At 41.3% G+C, this 25,750-nt stretch overlaps 1 protein-coding gene across 3 annotated transcripts; it reads right to left on the reverse strand.

Annotated features, from left to right (window-relative positions):
- Window positions 1-1,913: 1,913 nt before the first annotated feature.
- Window positions 1,914-24,321, reverse strand: LOC134347932 (NXPE family member 3-like). 3 transcript variants are annotated; one of them, XM_063050578.1, is made up of 6 exons: window positions 24,215-24,321; window positions 22,643-23,096; window positions 19,606-20,387; window positions 13,322-13,395; window positions 11,806-12,015; window positions 1,914-8,252 (listed from the first exon to the last, which is right to left on the reverse strand). In XM_063050578.1, exons 2-6 carry the CDS (start codon window positions 22,748-22,750, stop codon window positions 7,699-7,701), a joined length of 1,728 nt encoding a protein of 575 aa, XP_062906648.1. In that variant the 5' UTR covers window positions 22,751-23,096; window positions 24,215-24,321; the 3' UTR covers window positions 1,914-7,698. The 3 variants fall into 3 exon arrangements, with proteins under 3 accessions (XP_062906648.1, XP_062906649.1, XP_062906647.1); XM_063050579.1 differs by lacking the exon at window positions 24,215-24,321 and adding an exon at window positions 23,544-23,555; XM_063050577.1 differs by lacking the exon at window positions 24,215-24,321 and adding an exon at window positions 23,207-23,339.
- Window positions 24,322-25,750: the final 1,429 nt, after the last annotated feature.

The raw sequence follows: 25,750 nt of genomic DNA on the forward strand, positions 1-25,750 counted from the left end.
GTGCGACTGTGCATGTAGAATGCCCCTGGGAGGCTGGGTGTGCGACTGTACATGTAGACTGCCCCTGGGAAGCTGGCTGTGCGACTGTACATGTAGACTGCCCCTGGGAGGCTGGGTGTGTGACTGTACATGTAGACTGCCCTTGGGAGGCTGGTTGTGTGACTGTATATGTAGACTGCCCCTGGGAGGCTGGGTGTGTGACTGTAAGTGTAGACTGCTCCTGGGAGGCTGGGTGTGTGACTGTACATGTAGACGGCTCCTGGGAGCTTGGCTCTGCGACTGTACATGTAGACTGCCCCTCTCTGGGAGGAAGGGGGTGCGACTATACATGTTGGCTGCCCCTAGGAGGCAGGGTATGTGACTGTACATGTTGGCTGCCCCTAGGAGGCTGGGTCTGTGACTGTACGTGTAGACAACTCCTGGGAGGCTGGGTGTGTGACTGTACATGTAGACTGTCCCTGGGAGGCTGGCTGTGCGAATGTACATGTACACTGCTCCTGGGAGGCTGGGTGTGTGACTGTATATGTAGATTGCCCCTGGGAGGCTGGGTCTGCGACTGTACATGTAGACTGCCCCTGGGAGGCTGGGTGTGTGACTGTACATGTAGACTGCCCCTGGGAGGCTGGGTGTGTGATTGTATAACACACACCCATCAGCCCACATAATTTTGCCTCTCCTAGTTCTTCTCGAAAACATTCTGCAGAGACTGCTCCACTTTAAACTCCAGATTCCCAATTCCCACCCTCTCCAAGCCCTTACTTCGCACTCGTTCTGAGCTTCTGCTCATCTCAACACAGAAGGCAGGCGTTCGGCTGCTCCAGTTCATGCCAGCTCACAGCAGAACAATTCCATGAGCCCCACCCCACATTCTCTCTTACACAGCCATCAGCTCCTCTTTGATTCCTTTTGACTCTTCCCTTGACCAAGGGATAATTTGCAATACTCAGTTCAACTGGCAGCACTTCTCTGCAATGGGGAATCAAAACGGAGTGCTTGGCTGAAACCCACACACTCAGAGATTATGCAGATCTGCACAGGCAGCTGCTGAAGATCAGGATCCAACCCAGATTTGTGCAGCGATGAGGTACTGCCACACCATCGTGTCTGCCTGCCAGTTACCTTCCCAAAATTTCTAATACATCTGTTAAGTATTTTCCCCTTTGTAAAAGAAATCGAATGCCTAATTATGTAATGATTATTTACTTTGAGTTAATGTAAGAATGTTTGCACATTTATTCTCACATGTAATTTTTTCCTTTTTATCAATTGGTTGGTAAAACTTTGACATTTAAAACTCCCCAAGCTCTAGGATTTCTGATCTATTTGTGAACATTATGTATCCTTTCAGTCTAATTCTAACTTTTAACTTCTCCAGTCGGACATGTCTAATTTAGACTTCAATCCACTTTCATTAATTATTGATCATAATTTAAGACAATAACATCAATAAACCTGAAGTTCACTGAGATGATTATTGTTGTTCATTGTATCCTCTAGCACAGGGGTGGCCAATGTTTTACAATCCACGTGTCAGTTTTTTCACGCACGTGTTCAGATGCACCATACAAGTCTTGTACCCCCACAATTCTTGTAAAAATATGTTAACATAGAACTCGTGCGTGAAAAAATTGATGCATGGAATATAAAAGGTTGGCCACCCCTGCTCTAGCATAATCCAGTTTGTTTTTACAGTAATTGACTGATTTATAGATTGTAATTTTGTAAATCATGAATGTATTCCAATAGCTTGGGTATTATTGCCTTTATATAATGGCTCTGCTATGCAACTTCAATCTTCACACAACTGCTAAAGACACGAAGAAAACAGGCTGGATATTCAAAATTCAAAATTGAAACAAAATAGTTTAATATCAATGCTAAAATTATTAATTTGATTGAAGTTTACAGTAGAGAATGCTAACACATTATGATAACTGAATATGAATCATGTGTGACAGAAAGCATTTATTAACCATGACAAAAATTAATTCATAAAATTCAATTTTTTGAAACAAATGATGTGTAAAATTGCACATCAATTTTAAGGGGGGAAGAAGTAAGAAGCAGGCAGGTGATGGGAAACCATAAAGGGCTGAAGAAGTAGGAATCTGATGAGAGACGAGAATGGACCAGGGGAGAAGGGAAAGAGATGGGCACCTTCTTACTCTGGCATTTTTCGCCTTCCTTCCCAGACCTGCTGAAGGGTCTTGGATGAAACATCAACTGTTTATTCCTATCAAAAGATGTTGCCTGATCTGCTCAGTTCCTCCTGCATTTTATATGTGTTGCAGCTGTGGACCCTCCTGTGTTTTGGAAAGAAAACGATAGATTAGGGATGCTCGATGTGACCAGTGGGTATCTGGTCTGACTGAGTTTTTTTGAGGAGACTGATATAGGCCAGATAATAGTAAGTTTCTGGATGACACAAAATTGGCAGAGGTGTGGATAATCAAGATGGTTGTCACAGGATACAGGTCAGGGTGGAGAGCTGGAAGATGCAGTTCTTGATGTTTTTCTTAAAAACAATGGCCAGTGCTCGGGTGTAGGAAGCATCACAGGCATTTGCGGCAGTGGAAGGCAGGCAGAGCATCACGAAACGTGGTGAGTTCTTTCTCCTTGTGTGGTTTACTCTTCTTATTTTTTAAACCATGAAAGAGAGATGGGGTCTATTGGAGCGGCCATCATCGGAATGGGGGCTACAGTCAGAGTAGGAACTTAGAGGCTTCGATGAGAAGAGGCTGAGGCCAAAGAAACAGGTAAGAAGGGTAGGTTTTTCCTTTCATTATTGCTGATTTGGTCTTGGTTGCCCATTGTACAGTGCAGACAGGATGGCAGATATGGCAGTGGAATGCTCCTCCTGTAGGATGTGGGAATTTATGGACCCTGATGGTCTCCCAGATGACTACACCTGCAGGAAGTGCAGCCAGCTCCAGCTCATGAAAGACGGCATTAAGGAGCTGGAGTTGGATGAATTAAGGATCATCCGAGAAGCAGAACAATTAATAGATAAGACTTTTGAGCAGGTAGTTACACCCAGAGTGCAGAATTCAGGGAGTGGACGGGTGAAGACCGAGAGAGGTAAAGGGAGCAAGAAGTCAGTGCAGGACCCCCCTGTGGCCATTCCCCTCAGCCACAGGCAGACCCCTTTGGATACTGCTCAAGGGGTTGTCCTATCTGGGCAAGGCAGCAGCAACCAGACCAATAGTGCCGTGGCCGGCTCTGAGCCTCAGAAGGGTAGGGTGAAGTCAGGCGGACCAATAGTCATAAGAAACTCAGTAGTTAAGGGACAGATAGGAGATTCTGCAGCAGCAAAAGAGAAGGCAGGATAGTGCGTTGCCTCCTGGGTACTGGGATCTAGGATGTCTCTGAGTAGTTGCAGAATATTCTTGAAGGGGAGAGTGATCAGCCAGAGGTTGTGGTACATGTTGGTACCTATGCCATAGGCAGGAGAGCAGCAGAGGTCCTGTGCAGTAAGTTTAGGGAGTTAGGAAGGAAGCTGAAGAGCAGGACCTCCAAGGTGGTAATCTTCGGATTTCTCCCAGTGTAACGGGCTAGGGAAGGTCAGAACAGGAAGATAGCGCAGATGAATGAGGAGCTGAGGAGATGGTTTCAAGTTCTTGAATCACTGGAATCTTTCTGGGGGCTGGGGGGGAGGGGTGAGCTGTACAAGTGGGACAGATTGCACCTGAACTGAAGGGGAACCAATATCCTGGAAGGGAGGTTTGCTAATGTTATTGGGGAAGGTTTAAGGGGGTTTCGTCTTTTATGTTACTGCGGAGGCTCATTAAAATGGCGTCTTTGTCATGTTATAATCGGGAATGCTTCTTTGTTATGCTAAACGCTGAGAAAGTTTGCGCTAGCAGCTTGTTTTTGTTTAGAGTGTGATAAGAAATATATTATTAACCAATTGGGATAGTTGTTATGGTTTTGATGTATTTGAAGATACTGTATGCGCGGGGTTTTGAGGGAGAAGGTGGGAGAGCAAGACAGAGGATGGGCGAGGTGCTGTGATGTCTGCTAATGGGGTCGGACCCCAAGGAGGTTCGGCGAGGAGATGGAGACAAACTCGTGTGGAGCGTCTGGTCGACAACTGTTGTTGGTCCCAGGCGACCGGTCGAGGTGGTCCGAGGGGTTGCAGGGTGAAGAAGAAGGTCCTTGAGCTCCAACTGTTTTGTGCACGAAGAGATTGAACTTTGATAAGTGTGGCACCTTTTATTTTCCTTTTATATTTTATTCTCTCTTAATTATATAGTTCCAGTAATATCTATAAACTGTAAATCATTTGATCCTAACTGGTGTATTGTCTGTTATTCGGGCGGGTGGGGTGCATCTCACAGCAACCACACAAACTAATTACCCAGTTTGGCAGGGACGAGGCTGTTTCCCTAGACGACAGTGAGCCGAAGCGACCCTGAGGGTGGCCGGGGGGAGCTGAGAACCGAACTGAAGAGGCAGTTGGTGCTGAAGAAGAGACAGCTGGAGGGGAATTTGTGAGAAAGGATTGGCAGATGATAGAGTAAAGCTTAACTCAACCAAATGGTTTGAGATGTGTCTATTTTAATGCAAGGTGTATCATAAATAAGGTGGATGAACTTACAGCATGGATCAGTATGTGGAACTGTGACGTTGTGGCATTACAGAGACTTGGACGTCTCGGGCAGGAATGACTTCGGAGTGTGCCGAGCTTTAGATGTTTCAAAAAGGACAGGACGGAGGCAAAAGAGGCATTGCTAATTAGGGATAGTATCACGGCTGCAGAAAACGAGGAATTGATGGAGGGATTGTCTACTGATTCAGTGTGGGTGGAAGTCAGAAACAGGAAGGGGACAATAACTCTACTGGATGTTTTTTTTTACTTTATTAATCTCTTTACTGATTTAAAAGGAGCATAAACACAATCAAGAGGAGAACTATCTCAAACATATACATATATCAGTAACAATATAAACAGAGATTAAGATAGACATTGTCAAAATCATAGATATTGTTAAACTAATATAAAATATATAATTAAAAAATGAAAATAGCAATTCTCCCCTGATCAGTTTATGAAGAGAAAAGAAAAAAACATTGGGTTTTAAATGAAAAGGAAAAAAACCCACTACACCACAGAAAAAAACCAAAAAAAAAAGCCCAAAAAAAGGGACTGGGCAGTGCAGGATGTTTTTTTTTTAAAATTGACCCCACACCTCTCCAATAGTAACAGAGACATCGGGGAGCTGATAGGGAGACAGGGTCTGGAACAGTGCAATAATAATAGGATTGCTCTGATGGAAGATTTTAAACTTTCCTAAGATTGACTGGCATCTCCTTAAAGCCAGGGGTGGAGTTTGTTAGGTGTGTTCAGGAAGGTTTCCTGATGTATTATGTAGATAAGCCAACTAGAGGAGAGGCTGTACTTGATCTGGTATTGGGAAATGAACCTGGTCAAGTGCCAGATCTCTTGGTGGGAGAGCATTTTGGAGGTAGTGATCACAACTCTATCTCCTTCACCATAGCACTGGAGAGAGATAGGAGCACACAATTTGGGAAAACATTTAATTGCAGTAGGGGGAAATTTGATGCTATTGGGCATAAACTTGGGAGCAGATGTTCTTAGGGCAGAAAGCATAGCAGAAATGTGGCAAATGTTCAGGGAACATTTGCATGGCGTTTTGCATAGGTATGTTCTATTGATGCAGGGAAAGGATGGTTGGGTAAAAGAGCTATGGTGTGGAAAGGATGTGGAAAATCTAGTTAAGAAGAAAAGAAAAGCTTACGAAAGGTTCAAGAAATTAGGTAATGTTAGTACCCTAGAAAATTACAAGGTTGCCTGGAAGGAGCTTAAGAATAAAATTAGGAGAGCTAGAAGGGGCCATGAGAAGGCCTTGGTGAACGGGATTAAGGAAAACCGAAAGGCATTCTACAACATGTGAAGAGCAAGAGGATGAGCCGTGTGAGAATAGGACCAAATGTGCATGGAGTCAGAGGAGGTAGCGGAGGTACTTAATGAATACTTTGCTTCAGTATTCACCAGGGAAAAGGACCTTGGCAATTGTGGGGATGACTTGCAGAGGACTGAAACACTTGAGCATATAGTCATTAAGAAAAGGGATGTGCTGGAGCTTTTGAAAAGCATTAAGTTAGATAAGTCACTGGGTTTGGACAAGATATACCCTAGGCTACTGTGGGAAGTGAGAGAGGAGATTGCTGAGCCTCCAGCGATGATGTTTGAGTCATCTATAGGGAGAAGTACCAGAGGATTGGAGGGTTGCAAATGTTGTTCCCTTGTTCAAGAAGGGGAGTAGAGATAAGCCAGGAAATTATAGATCAGGGAGTCTTACTTAAGTGGTAGGCAAGTTGTTGGAGAAGATCCTGAGAGGCAGGATTTATGAGCATTTGGAGAAACATAATCTGATTAGGGATAGTCAGCAAAGTTTTGTCAAGGGCAGGTCATGCCTTAGGAGCCTGATTGAATTTTTTGAGAATGTAACAGAACACATTGATGAAGGTAGAGCAGTGGATGTGGTGTATATAGATTTCAGTAAGGCATTTGATAAGGTACCCCATGCCAGGTTCATTCAGAAAGTTATGAAGCATGGGATCCAAGGAGACCTTGCTTTGTGGATCCAGAATTGGCTTTCCCACAGAAAGTAAAGGGTGATTGTAGATGGTTCGTATTCAGTGACCAGTGCTGTTCCACAGGGATCTGTTCTGGGACCCCTCCTCTTTGTGATTTTTCATAATTGACCTGGATGAGGCAGTAGAAGGGTTGGTAACTTTTCTGATGACACAAAGGTTGGGGGTGATGTGAGTAGTCTGGACGGCTGTCAGATGTTACAGTAAGACATCGATAAGTTGCAGAACTGGGCTGAGAAGTGGCAGATGGAGTTCAACCCAGATAAGTGTAAAGTGATTCATTTTAGTAGGTCAATTTGAAGACATAATATAATATTAATGGTAAGATTCTTGGCAGTGTGGAGGATCAGAGACATCTTGGGGTCTGCACAGGTTGACAGTGTTGTTAAGAAGGCGTATGGTGCATTGGCAACCCGTGGGATTGAGTTCAAGAGCTGTGAAGTAATGTTACAGCTATACAAGACCTTATTTAGACCCCTCTTGGAGTACTGTGTTCAGTTCTGGTTACCTCACTACAGGTAGGATGTGGATACTATAGAGAGAGTGCAGAAGAGATTTACAAGGATGTTGCTTGGATTGGGGAGCATGAATTTTGAGAATAGGTTAAGTGAACTTGGCCTTTACTCCTTAGTGTGATATTGAATGAGAGGTGACTTGATTGAGGTGCATAATATGATGAAACACATTAATCGTGTGGATAGTCAGAAATTTTTTCTCATGGCTGAAATGGCTAACACAAGGGGGCATAGTGTTAAGGTGCATGGAAGTAAGTATAATGGGATGTCAGAAGTAAGTTTTTCACACAGTAAGTTTTTGGGTTGATGGAATGCACTGCCAGCGATGGTGGTAGACGTGGATATGATAAGGTATTAAGAGATTCTTGGATAGGTACATGGAGCTTCGAAAATTAGAGGGCTACGCGGTAGGAAAATTCTCGGAGGTTTCTAGTGTAGGTTACATGATCTGCACATCATTGTGGGCCAAAGGGCCTGTAATGTGCTGTAGATTTCTATGTCTACGTCCTAAGTCTATTTCCAATGTTATTATCTAGATTTTGCTTTGCATGGTAAGCAAATACCTTTATTCCTTTTCAGAAGGACACACATATGAAAGAAACACATCTATTTCATTCTTTATAATAATTTTTTGAGGGTGTATATTATGGGGCAAGTAGTGGGCTATGGTCATTTCCCACACGTCCACAAATGCAACGTTCATGTATGCAAATATTCTTCTCATCAGTACATCGAGTTGATAAGAGAACCAGTCATTGTAGTTAAGAATATAACCTGCTTTAGGTTCCCGTACATTCCCAGTCTTTATAACAATCACTGTATCTGGATTCCTGCTGAGCAGCTGTAGAATCGATCTCCGGATATACTGCAGCCTTCTGATGTAAACATCCAGTGGGAAAGTGTTGAAATGGGCACATAAGGTGATGCCAATAACTACGCCTTTCCTTTCTTCAATTTCATCCAATGTTTTTGAAATATAGTACAGATGATGACTTGAAACACTTCTGAATTGCATTGGTGGGCCGTGAGCATGATGTTCCAGCATGATATTGTTTTCTTTGTCCAAAGCACACAAAAGGCCAACCCTAGTACGGTTGCCAAGATCGAACTTTCTAAGATCTAAACAGAAAAGATTATATTTAAGTCGTTAAGTTATAATATTGAAGATATTAATGTTTTTGAAACTGAAAATACAAAGAACATAACACCAAAGGGAGCCATTGATTTACCTACCTCACAAGGATAGAGCTGAATGAACAGAGGTATTTCTCACAGCAGAATCAAAGAGCAATTGTCAATTGTCAATTGCCCTTCAGCCAATTTTTCCATAAGTCAAAAAATGAACAATTTTACTCAGGGTTGATTAACATGATGGTTATTTTGTCCATCTTTGTTTGGGTGTAGTTTTTCACTGATTCCATTGTATTTTTTGTGTCTGCTGTGAATGCCCACAAAAAAATGAATCTCCACTTAGTATATGCTGACATATACAGTACATTCTTTGATAATAAATTTTGTATGAGCTCTTTGGGCTTGTGCTGGGAGCCAGAGAACACTGGGCTCTGAGGATTTTAAAAGCAACTGAATTGGTTAATTGTTGTTTAATAAGACACATTAATCATTTAGAGTTCCTTGTGTTTTTTTCTGGAGGGTCTTGCTGTTTGGAATGCAGTGTCCTGGTGCTTTCTGTTTAAACTTAAGTTTACTTTGATAGGTTCAGGGATTCTGTGCTACTTGCATTATACAAGTGGACACCTGATTCGTGCTAATCGCAGGGTCCGAGTTTTGAGAACATTACATCTGGCAGTGTCGCTCGGCTGAGCCGCTGACCTTCTGTTGGAATTCTTATGTATAAACTCTGGTCACCGTCCCTACATCAGAGTCTGTCTTTCCTCCGCATTTGGGTTCCAACATTGGCAGTGCACATCACGAAAGAATTTACTGTAAACTTTGAACATGAACATTTTTTTTATCTTCCCCTGTGTGGTTACAGTGGTACAGAATCAGAATATCCAACATCCATTGATTAATTTTGATGGCCTTACTGTATCAATGTTTTGATTAGGATTTTAAGGTATCAATAGAAGAGTTTGCCTTGTCAGTTTCCAAAGCAAATCTATTACATTGTACCCCCACCCCTATGTGAACCAGCAGCTGCATTCTTAAAAATAATGCATCTGTTTAATTACTCAGGAAGGTTACATGTAAACAGTTCTTTTAAAGACTGTTTGCCTCTTGAATTATTAGTACTTTCATAACCCCGGAAGATGTTTGTGCTTCATAACTAACACATATATTCAGGAATTATGGATGTACTAATGAATTAAAAAGTTCTCCATTTTGTATCTAGAATATCCTGAAATATGTTTTTAAAAATTTATAGGGGAATTTGCATCAAGAATTCTATAGGTCAGGTCTTCTGCAACCTGGAGAGTTCCTGTAGGCAGATTATCAGAGTTTATGTATTTCATAATCTTTAATGACACAGAATTTGGCCTTTTGGCCCGTTGTCTCTGCCAGCTTTTAGCGCATTCCTGTCAATCACATTCCCTCACTTATTTTCCGGTAACATTCTCCTTCGTGCCTGTTCACTGCTTCACACCAACCGGGCATTTTCCTGTCATTGCTCATCCACGCTAGGGGCAGTTCACAGCAGCCAGTTATTTTACCCCTTTATCTACCAACGAAGTCAATCCCGATGTTTAGTGCAACACGATTTTACATACAGGGTGACCAATACTCTGCACAAAACTCCAAGTGCAGTCTCACCAACAACTTATACAAATGCAACATGGAGTCTCAACTCCTCTGCTCAGTGCCCTGACCGATGAACGTCAGTGTGCTCAATGCCTTTTTCACCACACTGCCTATTTGAGTTGTTGCTTTCAAAGAACTAAGCACTTGTACCCTAAGGCTCCTCTGTTCCATTACACTCCCTAGTGCCCCACCATTTGTAGTATAAGATTAATGCTTGTTTGACTTTCAAAGTTGCATCATTTCACATTTACCTGTATTGAAATCCATTTGGCACTCCTTAATTTTTTGTTAGGCAGGACTGATACTACTGACATGCTGCTGCATAAAACAACTAATTTCACAAGATGTCTCAACAAGATAAATAATTCTGATCTTAACTGATTTCCCCAAAATTAACCCTGCTCCAGTTTAGGACCCTAACCTGTCCTATCCTTTTCCATCCCTATCTTAAGACAATAGGAATTCTGGTGAACAGAGCCAAAGTGCCCCATGACTAACACTTCAGTTTCTTGCTCTGCCTCATTCCTTAAGAGGACTTCTGGCACTGCAAACACCCAACTAGGGCCCTCCTGCATATTGACTTAGGAATCTTTCTTTCTTTTCAAATCTTTTTATTGTTATATTCTACAAAAGAAAACATGAAGTAACAACACTTACAATGTCTCAAAAAAGACATTATCATAAAGATTGAAAAGAAAAATTTGTGATTAGAAAAAAAACCTACTAAACAGAAAAGTGAGAAAAAAAAGGAACCCATTAGGTGTACAACCCCGGAGCCATGCATCATACAAAAAGCTTCTAAGAATAAACATCAAACCACCAGCAAGAAAAGAAAGTATACTAAAAAATTTACAATTAGATCATGGAAAAATTCTATCAATTAGCTCAAATGATAATAACGAGCAAATGAGCCCCATCTTTTCTCAAAATCAAATAAAGGTTCGAAGGTTTGACTTCTAATTTTCTCCAAACTAAGACATAGTATCACTTGAGAGAACCATTGTGACAAAGTGGGAGCTGATGTATCCTTCCACTTCAACAAAATGGCCCTCCTAGCTATCAATGTAACAAATGCAATAACATGTTGGTCAGACACAGAAATACCATGAATATTTTGAGGAATTATTCCAAAAAGCATAGTTAATTTATTAAGTTGTAGATTAATTTTAAGTGCTTTAGAAATTGTTGAAAAAACCGACTTCCAGAACTGTTCCAATATATAACAAGACCAAAACATATGTATCAGTGTAGCTCTCTCAGTTTTACATCTATTACAATGACTATCAACATTAGAAAAGATTTTAGAAAGTCTCTCCTTCGTCAAATAATAACGATGTACAATTTTAAATTAAATCAATGAATGGCTAGCACAAATTGAAGAAGAGTTAACCAACTTCAAAATCCGCATCTAATCCTCTGTCATAAAAGTCAAATTAAGTTCTTTTTCCCAATCCTGTTTAATCTTAGATAAAGGACGCTTATCTCATTGTAATAATAAATTATAAATTCTTCCAATAGAACCCTTGATTGAAGGATTCATACTCATAATAGTATCTAACAGGTCAGCCTCCAATATGTAAGGAAAATTACTTAAATATTTTTGTGAAAAATGTCTAACTTGGAGGTATTGCAGAAATCTTTCTTCGACACATTTCACGAATTCCACCCCATCCAGGCCTTTAACACTTTGGGTAGTTCAGTGAACACTGGGAAAATTCAGATGACCCACCAATGCAATCACTTATTCTTACAACTATGAGCAATTTCTCCAGCCAGCTGCTCAAGTGCCTACTGACTATTGGGAGATCTATAATACGCCCCCACTCGAGTGACCCACCTTTTTTGTTTCTAAGCTCTAAAAGAGTAGTGCTTATTTCAGTTTTATATTTTAAAAAGCCTGACAAATTGTACTAACCTGGAAGGAAAGCAGTCAGGTATTCAAACCACTGGCGTATTGTAGAATCTCCAAGCAGATACACTTTTTTCCCACGAAGGCACTTTGTAATTTTTGCAGGAGTGTCAAAGTGACGAATATTACAGGTCGTTGATGTCCATCGGTTCATAAAATAAAAGCCAGCCGGTGATACCACTGGCTTTCCCCAAACACATTCCCCGAGATCTGTGGCTGAGTGTAAAGCGAGAAAGAAACATGCGGCGGGAAACACTGTATGTTAGGCTATCAATATATTCTTAAGTGACAAATTGGAAATTCCATAAAAAGGAATTACACTGAGGGAAAGCGTATTATAATCCAAGCAAGATATTAATTGTGTCAATAAATTCAGCTATAGGTCATCTGGATAATTAAGACCCTCTTAAGATTCTTGTCAGGGCTGGAGTGTCCTGGGAGAGTGGTGGCATGAAAGCTCTCTCTGAGTTTATGATCCATTATTGTTTTATATCCAAATGAGTTCAGCTTCCTGTCCACATCAATTTCATTTCCTCAGAGAGGGTGGAAGGGAAGGAAATATATATATATATATATATACACACATACATTTATTGAGCCTCTTAGCTCAACCTTCCAACTACTGATTGCTTCCAATGCAGCTGTGGTGGTCTATACCAGAAAATAAAGTATGGGAAAGGTGCTTTTCTCCTTTTATTCCAGTTGTCGAATATGGAGAGAATGGTCTATATACGGGGTGTCTCTCATGTCTGTGCATTCAAAGCAAAAAGTGCAGGGATATCTGTGTTCCATCTATCTTGTGTAACTTTCACAGAAGCCGATCATTCTGCAGAATGCCTGTGATAGCCATCTTGAGTTTTCAGTTGTATGCCATTTTGACTTCCCTTCCCTATACTGACCTGCCTGTCCTCAGCCTCTTCCACCGTCATGAAGTCAAATACGACCTAGAAGAGCATCTTAAATTCTTTTTGGGTAGCTTGCAGCCCAATGGCAGGAACATTGAATTTACCAATTTTAGGTAACCCATGGCCCCTCTGTTCCTTTCCCACTACCACCAATCCACTCAGGCCCTTGGTTTGTTTTCCTTTTCCATTCCTACAGCCTTTGTTAGCTAAACTCATTATCCTGCTACAAACTCCATCTGCCCATTCTGAACACCTAATGGGCTTTTTCCCCCTCACTTTTTCTTGCTCAGTAGGATTTTTTCCCTCTTTTTTTTCATCACCAAAAATTTTTTCAATCTTTATTATAATGTTTTCTTTCTCAAGACATTGTAAGTATTGTTTACTTCAATATACTCTTGTAAATTTTGGATAATAATAAAAAGACTTGAAAAGAAAGAAAAGAAAGAATGCATAACTGATATTCATCGAGTTTGAGAAAGAACTATGTGCATTAAATTATATTTTATTTGAAAAATCTGCAACATTTATGTCAACAACTGCTCCACTATTATATTTATATTTCTTCTAAATACCAAACAATCTATCAGTTTATTAGTTATGATTGTAAATGATCTTACTTTGTCCTGGAGATGGCTTTACGATTACATGACCAATACCACAGGGTAATATGGGTCTCTTGATGTTCACTCCACTGCAAATGTCAATACCATAGATTAAGTCACATGTTCAATGTAAAATATTCAGCAGACAGTTCGAAGAAGGTCCTTGACTATTCTATTTCTCCAACCTAGCCCAATGCAATTCCCGATTGTTCCCGATGTTGGGGAGGTCCAGAACGAGGGGTCACAGTTTGAGGATTGAGGGGAAGCCTTTTAGGACCGAGATTAGGAAAAACTTCTTCACACACAGGGTGGTGAATCTGTGGAATTCTTTGCCACAGCAAACTGTTGAGGCCAGTTCATTGGCTATGTTTAAGAGGGAGTTAGATATGGCCCTTGTGGCTACAGGGGTCAGGGGGTATGGAGGGAAGGCTGGGTTCTGAGTTGGATGATCAGCCATGATCATAATAAATGGCGGTGCAGGCTCGAAGGGCCGAATGGCCTACTCCTGCACCTATTTTCTATGTTTCTATGTTTCTATATAGCTTCCAAAACTTTGGCATTAAATATAATCTTCCTAATAGTATGATTGATAGAACTCCAGCGAAATCCAGCTTGCCCTACATTGAATGATATTTCTGCTGAGGTTTCTCAAAGTATCAAACTCTGTAACTAACAACCAATACATTAGGCTTGAGGATGATCAGTGCAGTGGCATTGTTCCAATCCGATTATTCACATCCTTTTGGTTGATAACAATCAAAGGAGCTTCCTAATATCACCAGCATGTCGTGAAATTTATGCTGGTGATATTAGGGAGCACTCTTAATTGTTATCAACCAAATAAACGTAAGTAATCTGATCAGAACAATGCCACTGCGCTGTTTTGTGTGTGTTGCTTGGACTTCCAGCATCTGCAGATTGTCTCTTGATTGTGATTCTGCTGTCCCACCTTGTTTACAATCAAATTCCACCCGATATACACTGTTCCGCATTCATGTGGAATAGACGTCAGGAACTGCTTGATCTGTAAATCTATCTAAATTATACTTATTGGTTAATATACTTGAAGTTTCATATCATCCAACTAACTGGCTGTGCGCCTTTTATTTAACCCTTTCTGCACTTTCATCACAGAATCTATGAAACGATTGTACTTTAAAAAAGCTTTGTAATAATAATAAATGATATTTTCTTACAACATAGAAGGGGAGCCTGTGGAGTCTACGCTGGCTCTCAAAGCATTCCTTCAATCCCATACAATTCCCCAACTTAATTCCCTGCACCTGTTCTCTCTCACAATTCTTTCAGCTCCCCTGTAATTCTCCTGTCACTCACCTGTACTATGGGTAGCTTATGATAGCCAATTAAACTACCAACCAGTATGCCTCAGGATTTGGGAGGAGACTGGAGCACTTGGGAGAAAGCACACAATAAAAGGGATAAGATGCAAACTCCACCTAAACGACAGCAAGGATCATGATTGGATCTGCATGTTGATGGAGCTATGCCAATTATTAGCACTCTGTGGTTAAAACCACAGAGACGAGGTATAATCATCTTCATCTTTTCTACAATAGAGCTCAGTAATTCATAAACAAATGGACTGAGTTCAATCCTTTCAGGAGGTATGTGTTTGATTTGACAGATTATAATTGCTCACGATCCAATATTTTGTTTCCTACTAAAATTGAAATAACAATGTTTAGACAGTATAATTAATCTCAGTGTGTTATATAGGGTTGTTGAGAAATTCCAAACAAAGTGTTCTCACATTTAAAATTAACAGCACTTTTAATCAAAATGCTAAATAATAATCAAATGCCAGCATTTTTTAAATGATCCAAAGGAAAACTACGTTAAATGCAAAATGTTTTGATTTTATAATGTTTAATGTTATTTAAAATCATAATAGTGTTCAGTTCTTTTGTGATTGTCTCTGTAATATTTCTCTAGTGCTCCAATTCTGGCCTTTTGTGTCCTCTGGATTTTCCTCTGCCCTTCTTCCAGCAATTGTGTGGTTTCCAATCAGATGTGGAGGTTACACTCAATCCGAAACTCTTTTAGATGAAATGCTGTAAGGGAAGAGGAATGGAATTTGGGCAGAGGTCTCTGGATCCAGTCCAGGTTTGACAATCCCTGCTGCTCCGGATGCCGATTACCAAGTCAATATGATATGGCGCTCGATGATGCAAATGATATGAATTAATACCAGGTGGGATCCAGTTCCAGGCAGAGCAGTGAAATTTGTTTCCACTAACCATATAACCATATAACAATTACAGCATGGAAACAGGCCATCTCGGCCCTTCTAGTCCATGCTGAACTCTTACTCTCACCTTGTCCCACCAAACTGCAGTCAGCCCATAACCCTCCATTCCTTTCCTGTCTATATATCTATCCAATTTAACTCTAAATGACAACATCGAACCTGCCTCAACCACTTCCGCTGGAAGCTCGTTCCACAGAGCTGCCACTCTCCGAGTAAAGATGTTCCCCCTCATGTTACCCCTAAACTTTTGCCCTTTAACTCTCAACTCATGTCCTCTTGTTTGAATCTCCTCCGCTCTTAATGGAAAAAGCCTATCCATGTCAACTCTATCTATCCCCCTCATAATTTTAAATACCTCTATCAAGTCCCTCCTCAACCTTCTACGCTCTAAAGAATAAAGACCCAACTTGTTCAACCTTTCTCTGTAACTTAGGAGATGAAACCCAGGTAACGTTCTAGTAAATCTTCTCTGTACTCTCTCAATTTTCTTGACATCTTTCCTATAACCAGAACTGTACACAATACTCCAAATCTGGTCTTACCAATGCTTTGTAGAATTTCAACATTACATCCCAACTCCAATACTCAATGCTCTGATTTATAAAGGCCAGCATACCAAAAGCTTTCTTCACCTCCCTATCCACATGAGATTCCACCTTCAGGGAACTATGCACCATTATTCCGAGATCTCTCTGCTCTACTGTATTAAATACATTCAAAGATGCATGAAACCTCTCTCTCTCTCTACGTTCCTGTTTCTCTTTCATCCCACTTCCATTTTGCACCCCTCCAATTCTCTTTGCCACTCCTCATTCTTTCTCTATTCTCTCTCTCTCTCTCTCTCTCCTTCTGTGTCTTCACTTTCTTCTTGTTTGCTGACCTTTGCCCCACCCCTCCTTCCCCAATTCCTGCTCTCTCCTTCACTCGCATTCTCTCCCTCAAGCTCTCAGGGATTCCACTTTCCCGGCAGATCTCATGGCAGCTATAGTCAGAGCAAATTGCTCGTTGCTTGCTGTCCAGATTTTGGCAGGAAGATAATCCTGCCTCAATACACCGATGGCCTCACTCTGCTTCTCATGATGAATGTGGCCTATCAGCCTGTCATGGGTTTGATGGAAGAATGAGCTCCAGATAAGCAGTGGAGTAAATGGTAGGAGTAGGGTCAGTCAGCACTTGGGAGCGTCTAACATCTGTTATACGGCAGACTGGATTTGACCATCCAATCTATGTTGCAACATGTTATTTTTTGATTCAGGAAGGAATTTTTGTTGGTCCAAAAATTAAACAGGTTATCAATGACAGGTAATTGAAAGTACTTCTAGTGGGACCAGAGAAAATCGTATAAAATTTTCTTGGCAACTACAGAGCAGCACACTATGTGCAGCTGATTGACAACACGTTTCAAACACACAAAACCATGAAGGGCAACATGTAACTGAAGATTACTTTTCCGCATACCATTTAGACTGCTTCCCTGCAAAGTCTTGGTGCAGTCAGTGACGAGCATGGTGAAAGGTTTCACCGGGACATTGCAGTCATGGAGAAACAGTATCAGGGCAACTGGAATCCATCAGTGCTGGCTGATTATTGTTGATACTTAAACAAGAAGCCTCAGACACTGACTATAAATGAAAATCGTCAATTATTTTTAGCTGATCTGAACTTTACTGCAAGGTGCCAGCACCCTTATGCAGTTAAATGCATTACATTGAATAAAAGTTAATTTGTTGTCCAGTGAAATAATCAAATTCCAAGACCTGGGTGTTCATAACTCCCTCTGCAATTGGACCCTTCAGTTCTTTACTTGAGAGACCACTATCATTCGAGGAATCTCATCTCCCCCTCACTGACGATCGACACAGGCTCTCCTCAAGTGCTTCATGCTTAGCGCCTTTTCCACTCTCTCTATACCTGAGCACAGCTCCAAAGTGACCTACAAATTTGTAGATGACCCCACTGGAAATTGGTGGACTGAGGACGGGTGAAAAATGATGGGCAGCTAGGGTCAAGTAGTGGAGGTGAACGGAGTGGGGGACTGACAGATGCCTATCACCTTTCATTCCACGATTCGCCTCAGAACCCTTTCTCACCACTCTAACTTTATGCTGGCTATCTGTCCTCTCCCACCTCAGTCCTAGTGCAGGCTTTCGATCTGAAACATCGTGAAAGGTAGTTTTTTTTACACAGAGAGTGGTAAGTGTATGGAGGGCTTATATGAGGGTAGGGTTAAGTTGATCATGGGGTAGTTTAAAAGGTTAAAAGGTCGGCACAACATCATAGGCTGAAGGGCCTGTCCTATGCTGTATTGTTCTATGTTCTATGCTGTATTGTAGTACTGTATTATATACATGTCCTATGCTGTATTGTAATACAGTATTGTATACATGTACAATGCAGTATTCTATGTTCTATGCTGTATTGTAATACAGTATTGTATACATGTACTATGCTGTATTCTATGTTCTATGCTATATTGTAATACAGTATTGTATACATATCCTGTGCTGTATTCTATGTTCTGTTGTATTGTAATACAGTATTGTATACATGTACTATGCTGAATTGTAATACAGTATTGTATACATGTACTATGCTGTATTGTTCTATGTTCTGTTGTATTGTAATACAGTATCGTATACATGTTCTATGCTGTATTGTTCTATGTTCTATGCTGTATTGTAATACAGTATTGTATACATGTCCTATGCTGTATCGTTCTATGTTCTATGCTGTATTGTAATACAGTATTGTATACATATCCTATGCTGTATTGTTCTATATTCTATGCTGTGTTATAATACAGTATTGTATACATGTACTATACTGTATTCTATGTTCTATGCTGTGTTATAATACAGTATTGTATACATGTACTATGCTGAATTTGTTCTATGTTCTACATTCTGACATCATTTCCTCTTCTGGGACTGGGTGTGCTTGGAAAAATCCCACTTCCTCTCTTAATGTCCTTTCACCTGTTCTTTTTCAGATATTTATCAACTCTCCCCCAATTTTCCTACCAACACAAGAATAACTTATAGAATGTAGTTAAACCTACTGACCAGCACCTTTTTGGAATGTAGGAGGAAACTTCGATGAAACTCTAGAAACATCTTAAATTAATTACAACTCCAAAATAAAGAAACAAAATAAATTGAAATTGACAAGCAACAAGCTGCAAATGTTGGAAGTAAAACCAGAAAATACTGTGAATACCAATAACATAGTAAGTATAAATGAAAATATACGTAACACACCGCCTCTCTCCTCCAATTGAAACATCCTTTATGTATCCTCCTATAGCATGATTGATGCGAGAAGACCAGGGAAGGTTCTCTGATCTGTAACAGAACCAGGGCTCCCCTGTCCTGAGATCAATAAAGTTACTGATTGGTTGAGTTTGAGGCAAAAACAGACTGCATACTGTAGTCTCGGAAACATCCCCAGCTTTGAAAATACTTTTCAAATACACTCTATCTGGCTATGTTTCAGTATTTGGATCTCTTCTTTCAGACAAAACACTCCTTCAAATGGCCTTTGACCAAATTTATGATTCTTTGGTGTTTATTTGATTTGGCATTAGTGCTAAATGTAGCACCAGCGCAATCCAATTTGTAAACATTTAATTACAAAGTTATCAAAGAATAAGAAAACTATACAGTTATACCTTCCATTGAATAGATATATTTTGGTATCTTGAGATGCCTTTTAACTATAGCATAAACCACTCTGGTATATGTAGTTGTATGTCTTTAGGGAACATCAATAATCCATTACCTGGTATTTTGAAGCATTTGAAATCTACAGCTAAAATAGACTGCAAGTCACTGTACCAAAATGGTTTGCAGGTATGTCATTGTGTTGTTTACAGCTGACATTTCAATATTGGAATATCAGCTGGAAACTACAACATGAAATACCTGCAATTCCATACTGCTCCATACCTCACACACATAGAGCAATCTTGCTGCAGTCTTGCTAAATCAAGAAACGAAGTTACAATATAATAGAAATAATGTCAATAACGTACATTTGGAAAAATCTGAGGTCTTCTCCGGCCAAAAGCAGCTTCACGTATCCTGCTTGTTGATAGCTGACATCAGAAGAGCAGGGAATATTCTTTGGTTTGTAGCAGATCCACGGCTCCCCAGTGTTATGATAAGTAAAGTTACAAATTGGTTTAGTTTGAGGTAAAAATACATTGCATATTGTAGCCTCTGAAATAGCCCCATATTTGAAGGTACTTGTCAAAAATATTCTAAATGGCTGTTCTTCACGAAGTCTCCAAAGTACTTCGATCCCTTCACTGGGATGAACCAAGGAAACAGACACTTGGACTTCTCCTGGCCAGAATAAAGTAAAATTGATGTGATAAGTTCCATTTTGGTGATCTATAACTGTTCCTGCTGAACCGGCTTTCAACTCTGGAGTGTGGATCCGGGCTTGGAGATAGTCACCCCCGTAGTGCTTTGGATTTCTTTCAAAATCGTACATACGCAGCATCACTTGTAACTGTTCTCCGACATAGAAAGTCTTTCCAGAATTTAAAATAACAAAGCAAGTATGTGATGGGTCACTGCTTTTCTGAAAGGGAACTTCGGCAATGGGAGGCTTTGGCCATTCAATCATTTTCATCAGGACTGAACCCTCCAATCTTTCTTCAGGAGTGAAGCTGTTTTTCAGATACCCAAACTGCACCAGCCTGTGTATCCATTCAGTCTCCTGTACTTTGTCTTCCTGCTGTATTGTGGAATAATCTTTCAGACCTGGATATTTGCTCTTTTCAGGCTTTCCTCTGGGAGTTGAAAATTGCTTGAAATGTGGAAAGCAACATTAATGAAAATACTTTTTAACATCATCATATCCACATTTTTATTAACATTCATTATCAAATCAAGAATTATTAAAAACATAGTTTTAATTACAGAATTATTATCTAGCATTCACAGCATTGTACATACACTCAGTAGTCACCTTATTAGGTACACATGTACACCTTGCTAATGCAAATATTTATCAGCCAAGCCTGTGGCAGCAACTCGATGCATAAAAGCATCTTAACAGAGCTCAGAGATCCAGTGTTCAGACCAAACATTCCAATGGACAAGAAATATGATCTAAGTGACTTTGACAGTTGGTGTGAGACAGGATTGCTTGAGTACCTCTGAAATTGCTGATCTCCTGGGATTTTCATGCAGAATGCTCTCCAGAGTTTACAGAGAATGGTGCAAAAAGTAACAAAAAAAAATCCAGTGTGTGGCCGTTCTGTGGGTGAACACACCTTGTTAATAAAAGAGGTCAGAGGAGAATGGCCAGATTGGTTCAAGCTGACAGGACGGTGACAGTAATTCAAATAACCATGCATTACAACAGTGGTGTGCAGAAGAGCATCTCTGTGTGGAAAACACATCGAGCCTTGAAGTTTATCGGCTGCAGTAGCAGAAGATTATGAAGATATACTCACACTTCCCGTACCTAATAAAATGGCCACTGAGTGTATACTTCAGTGAAAAAGGCTCTACCTGACACTTTCTAGCATGATATCTAAAAGCAAGAGATAAACTAAGTTGATAAAAATGCTTACAATTAACTCGTATAGAGTACAGTGAATATATCCACCCAGTGCCCGAAGCTAACTAAAGGAGGAACTGAATCGCACATCATCCACAGTTAATGAAGTGAAAACAAAGAGTCATTCTCACTCCTGAACATTGTTCAAAGATTCTTTGCAGTAAAGTGGGATTCTCCACTACGCTTCACCACAGGTCAGGTGAACTGCTAATGCTCACCGTCAATACTGAACAGAACGCTTTGTCAGGGCATGCAGAGCACCCATGGATAGCAGTGGGATTTGTATCCATAATGGCTCGAATTAAAGTGACAATTTCCAACAGTAGAGATTGCTAAACTCCATGTCTGCAGAAAACGCGGGGCAGCAGGAGATCTGTGAATATCGATTCACTGATACAACTATACTTCACCATTGTTCCCAATTCCATTACTGGTTGCACGTAACAACAAAAAATCAGAAGGAACATATTATATTTCAAACTCCGGTCGTTTGCTATTTAAATACACCCAAGGACAGCATGCACAAGGACTGTGCATTGGGGACCTGGGGTGGAAGGTGTTGCATCGGGCAGGAGCGTACAACAGGTTTCTGAGCAGGTTCACCGACATCCCGTCCACCTGTCCATTCTGTGGACGAGAGGAGTCAGTGAACCACGCGTACACGGAACGTGAGAAAACACAGCCTCTCTTTTAGTTTCCCAGGGGGCTGTTGGAGGTTCTGGCTGCCCTTTAGTTCCGCGTTCCTCATATACTGGCACCCAGTTCGGAATGGGTGAGGCGTGAGGGGTGGGCTTGCTCCTGGGCCTGGCCAAGTTGGCCATTCATGTGTCGAAGCGGCTGAAAATGGAAGGCGCTGCTCGGGCTGACTGGCGGTCTCTCTTCTGAGGATATGTTCATTCCCGGCTGTTCTTGAGGAGGGAGCACGGGGTCACCATGATACAATGAGGGACTTCCGGGAGCGGTGCCCCCACGGGGTATTTATAGATAGTAGTAACCATATTTTGATCTGAGTATACTTACTGTCGTGTAAATACTGAATGTCTGTAACTTATGATATAAATAAACTTTTATAGTTTAGTAAAAAAATGAATTAAATTAGCCGTTTCAACGCTACGACGGCGCAGCTTAATCATATCTCCGTTGCTCTGTGTGTAGATCTATATTTGGGGTGGATGGAAGGGAAGAAAGTGGGAAGGCACAGCAGAAACCCATGTCTACTTGCAGGGTAGGTAATGAGCGAAAACGACGATGTACCCAAACCGTACCAACAGTTTGCGTGTTCTAGCGGGCAGGATGGTGAAGAGAGCATGGGTAAAAGTCTTGAGTTGCCAGTAGAATGAGAAGAGCAGCGGTGAGCAACAGATTGTGATTATTTTAATCATTTCCCTGTAAAACGGGTGCTCAACAAGACACGAGCGCTCATTTAAACACAATCACTTCAAACTTTGGTCAGCACTGTTTTTCACTAAGCATTTTAGTTTTACCATTATACATACCTTTGTATTCTTCAGGCTTAGAAAGACCAGTGTCAGAGTTAACAGTATCAAAAACACGAACAGCGAACGCTGGATATAAATCTTTTTAAATTTAGGGTGTTCGACCATATCGGCAAGTCTCGGTACTCCCGTGCATTTACAGACGTTCAGTTTTAACGCGCATGTCTGTTTCCTCGGTCCGAAAGGTCGACTGTTCGTTTATTTCCATTGATGCTGTTGACTTGCAGAGTTTCTCCGGTAAAATTTGCGCGCGTTGCTTTAGATTCCAGCATCTGCAGAGTTTATCGTGTTTATGATTCGCTGCTTTGTGGTAGTTTGCCCAAGAGAAAGATATTCTGATGTATCGAATGCCGGGGAGCACGCCGTTTCCTGATTTCTCACTTTATTTTCATCCGGATGGGCGGTCTAAATCTGGGTGTTTGTAATCCTGTTTGAAATTCTCATCAAGGGGCATCTGTAGAAGGAGGAAATGTAAAAATTTTCACCTTTCTGTCAGACCACGGTTGCCCGAAAACGTCATTTTTGCCAACAAAACTTATTTTATATTATGCTTTATGTATCTACCTATTAATAATTGTAAAACACGCCCAGTGAACCTCCTTGCCCAAGACAAGCAAAGCATAATTATTTCTTAAAAATAACTCCGGCTCAACTGGTCTCGTCTACGCTAGTCACACTTGTCCCCGATTGGCCCGTTAAAAAAACATGTATCCGGCTGCGTACTCTAAATGTTGTGCCTGCCACCACCACATCCTCTGGCAGCTCATTTCATACACTTATCACTCACTGGTTGAAAAATTTGCATCCCCCCCCCCCCCCAGCTCCCATTAAATCCCTCCCTTCTGCTTTAAACGTGCTCAAATTTAAACCGTTTTCGCTTTCTGCAGATCCCGAAACGTACGCCCTCTAGTTCTTGGTTCTCCAGCCCAAGGGAAATGCACTGTGCACATTCACCCTACCTCTGCCCTTCAGAACTTTATACACAATGTTGCATATTAACCCACAACGAACATCACTGAAACCGTTACAGGTGCATTAGCATCTCCATAGTTACAGTCATTCGATTTGTATAGTGACTAGTTGCTAGGAAATTCGATAACCCAAAGTACTGTACACTTATGGGTTTATCATTGTTGTAGGGACATGACGTACGAGCACAGCCATAGCCAAGCCCACTCATCTCCCTGCTGGCACCTACCCTTGCAAACGGAACAAGTGCTACACCTTCTCTTTCACTACCATCTAGGGCCCTAAACAGTCATGTCGGGTGCAGACGTCCCACCCTGCAAAAACTCATTTCGGGGAGGTAGCACCCTTCCCCCCGTCGACCTCCAAGGGTGTATGTAATACTTTGTTTAGTGATTTTGTCTAATCTGTAAACCAAGTTGGATATATGCAGAAAATGTGGCATTAAAATATGTACATAAAATATTATCATGTTTATTCTATTACAACTTTAAGTAAGTCTACAGGGAGTTTGGCGTCATCATGTAGGACATCAATAGAGTAGCTCTTTAGCAGCTAGCCAGCTAGTTTAAATAACGTTAGCTACGCTAATGAACGAATACTCACCTCAACATGTCGTTTACATTTTAACCCACCATGGGCAATAGAAAAGTCACTGTTGCAAACAGTGCAGCGAGCAACACCGTCATTATTTTTGAGGTCGACTGTAAAGCCCGCCCACAGAGAAAACTGATAGGTCTACTTAGCACGAAGAGAGACCAATCAGGATGCTCGCTCTCCCTCTCAAAAAAAATCGATTTGCGGGATATTGTATATAATTTGCGGACATCAGGGAGCCACTATCGATATGCGAGAGACTCCTGGAACTTCCGGGAGAGGTGGGATGTCTGCGGGTGAGGCGGCACTTCACCTGTGAGTCTGTTGGGGGTCATTTACTGTGTTCAGTGCTCCCGGTGCCGCCTCCTGTACATCGGTGAGACCCGGCGTGGATTGGGAGACCGTTTCGCCGAGCATCTACGCTCCGTACGCCAGAACAAGCGGGATCTCCCAATGGCCACCCATTTTAATTCCACTTTCCATTCCCATTCCGATATGTCCATCCATGGCCTCCTCCACTGTCGTGATGAGGCCACACTCAGGTTGGAGGAACGACACCTTGTATTCAGTTTGGGTAGCCTCCAACCTGATGGCATGAACATCGATTTCTCAAACTTCTGATAATGCCTCCTCACCCCCTTAACCATTTCCCACCCCCTTTTCTCTCTCTCACCTTATCTCCTTGCCTGCCCATCGCCTCCCCCTTTTTCTTTCTTCCATGGCCTTCTGTCTCTTTCACCAATCAACCCCAGCTCTTTTACTTCATCTCTCCCCCTCCAGGTTTCACCTATCACCTTGTGTTTCTCTCTCCCCTTCCGCCATCTTTTACATCTACTCCTCAGCTTTTTTCTCCAGTCCTGCCGAAGGGTTTCAACCTGAAACATAGACTTTAATTTTTTCCACAATGCTGCCTGGCCTGCCGAGTTCCTCCAACATTTGTGTTTGTTGCTTGGATTCCCAGTATCTGCAGATTTTATTTTGTACATGCTCATTTCTCAATTGCTAAGAACATTTGGACAATTTTAGTGGTGTTTAGTATTGTTGCAGATTTACATAAATATTGTTGTGTGTGTGTGACGAAGGCCCGTCACTGACTATGGACGGCACATGGTGCACTCGGTGAAACACTCATCCCCAGCAGTAATGGTGACTGGGTCTGAACCAGAGCTGCTGCATGGAGCTGTCTCATATCCAGGCAGCAGCTACCTGCACAGGTGTGCTGTTGCTGGAGGATACCATCTTTAATTGGATAATTGAGTTAATTAGCTTTTGGTTGGTTGAGGGGGAGGGGCTTAGCAGTTATATGCCCCAGGTTACCAAGGCTTTGGGGTTAGTTTTTATTTTGTGTTTAGTCTGAGGGTGGATATATATATACTGTTTCTTTTTCCAGTTTTTGTCTTGTTTTGAGGTAAAAGCACCTCAACCTATTTTTGCGACTCAAACCATCTGGTTATTTTTCTCAAACAATTGACCCACGGTTTTTTTGTGACAGTGCGTCTAATTGTTTAATGATATTGTGCAGTGACTTTGGGATGATACCAGTTG

Source organism: Mobula hypostoma, chromosome 6 (assembly GCF_963921235.1).
Source record: "Mobula hypostoma chromosome 6, sMobHyp1.1, whole genome shotgun sequence".
NCBI classification, from domain to species: domain Eukaryota; kingdom Metazoa; phylum Chordata; class Chondrichthyes; order Myliobatiformes; family Myliobatidae; genus Mobula; species Mobula hypostoma.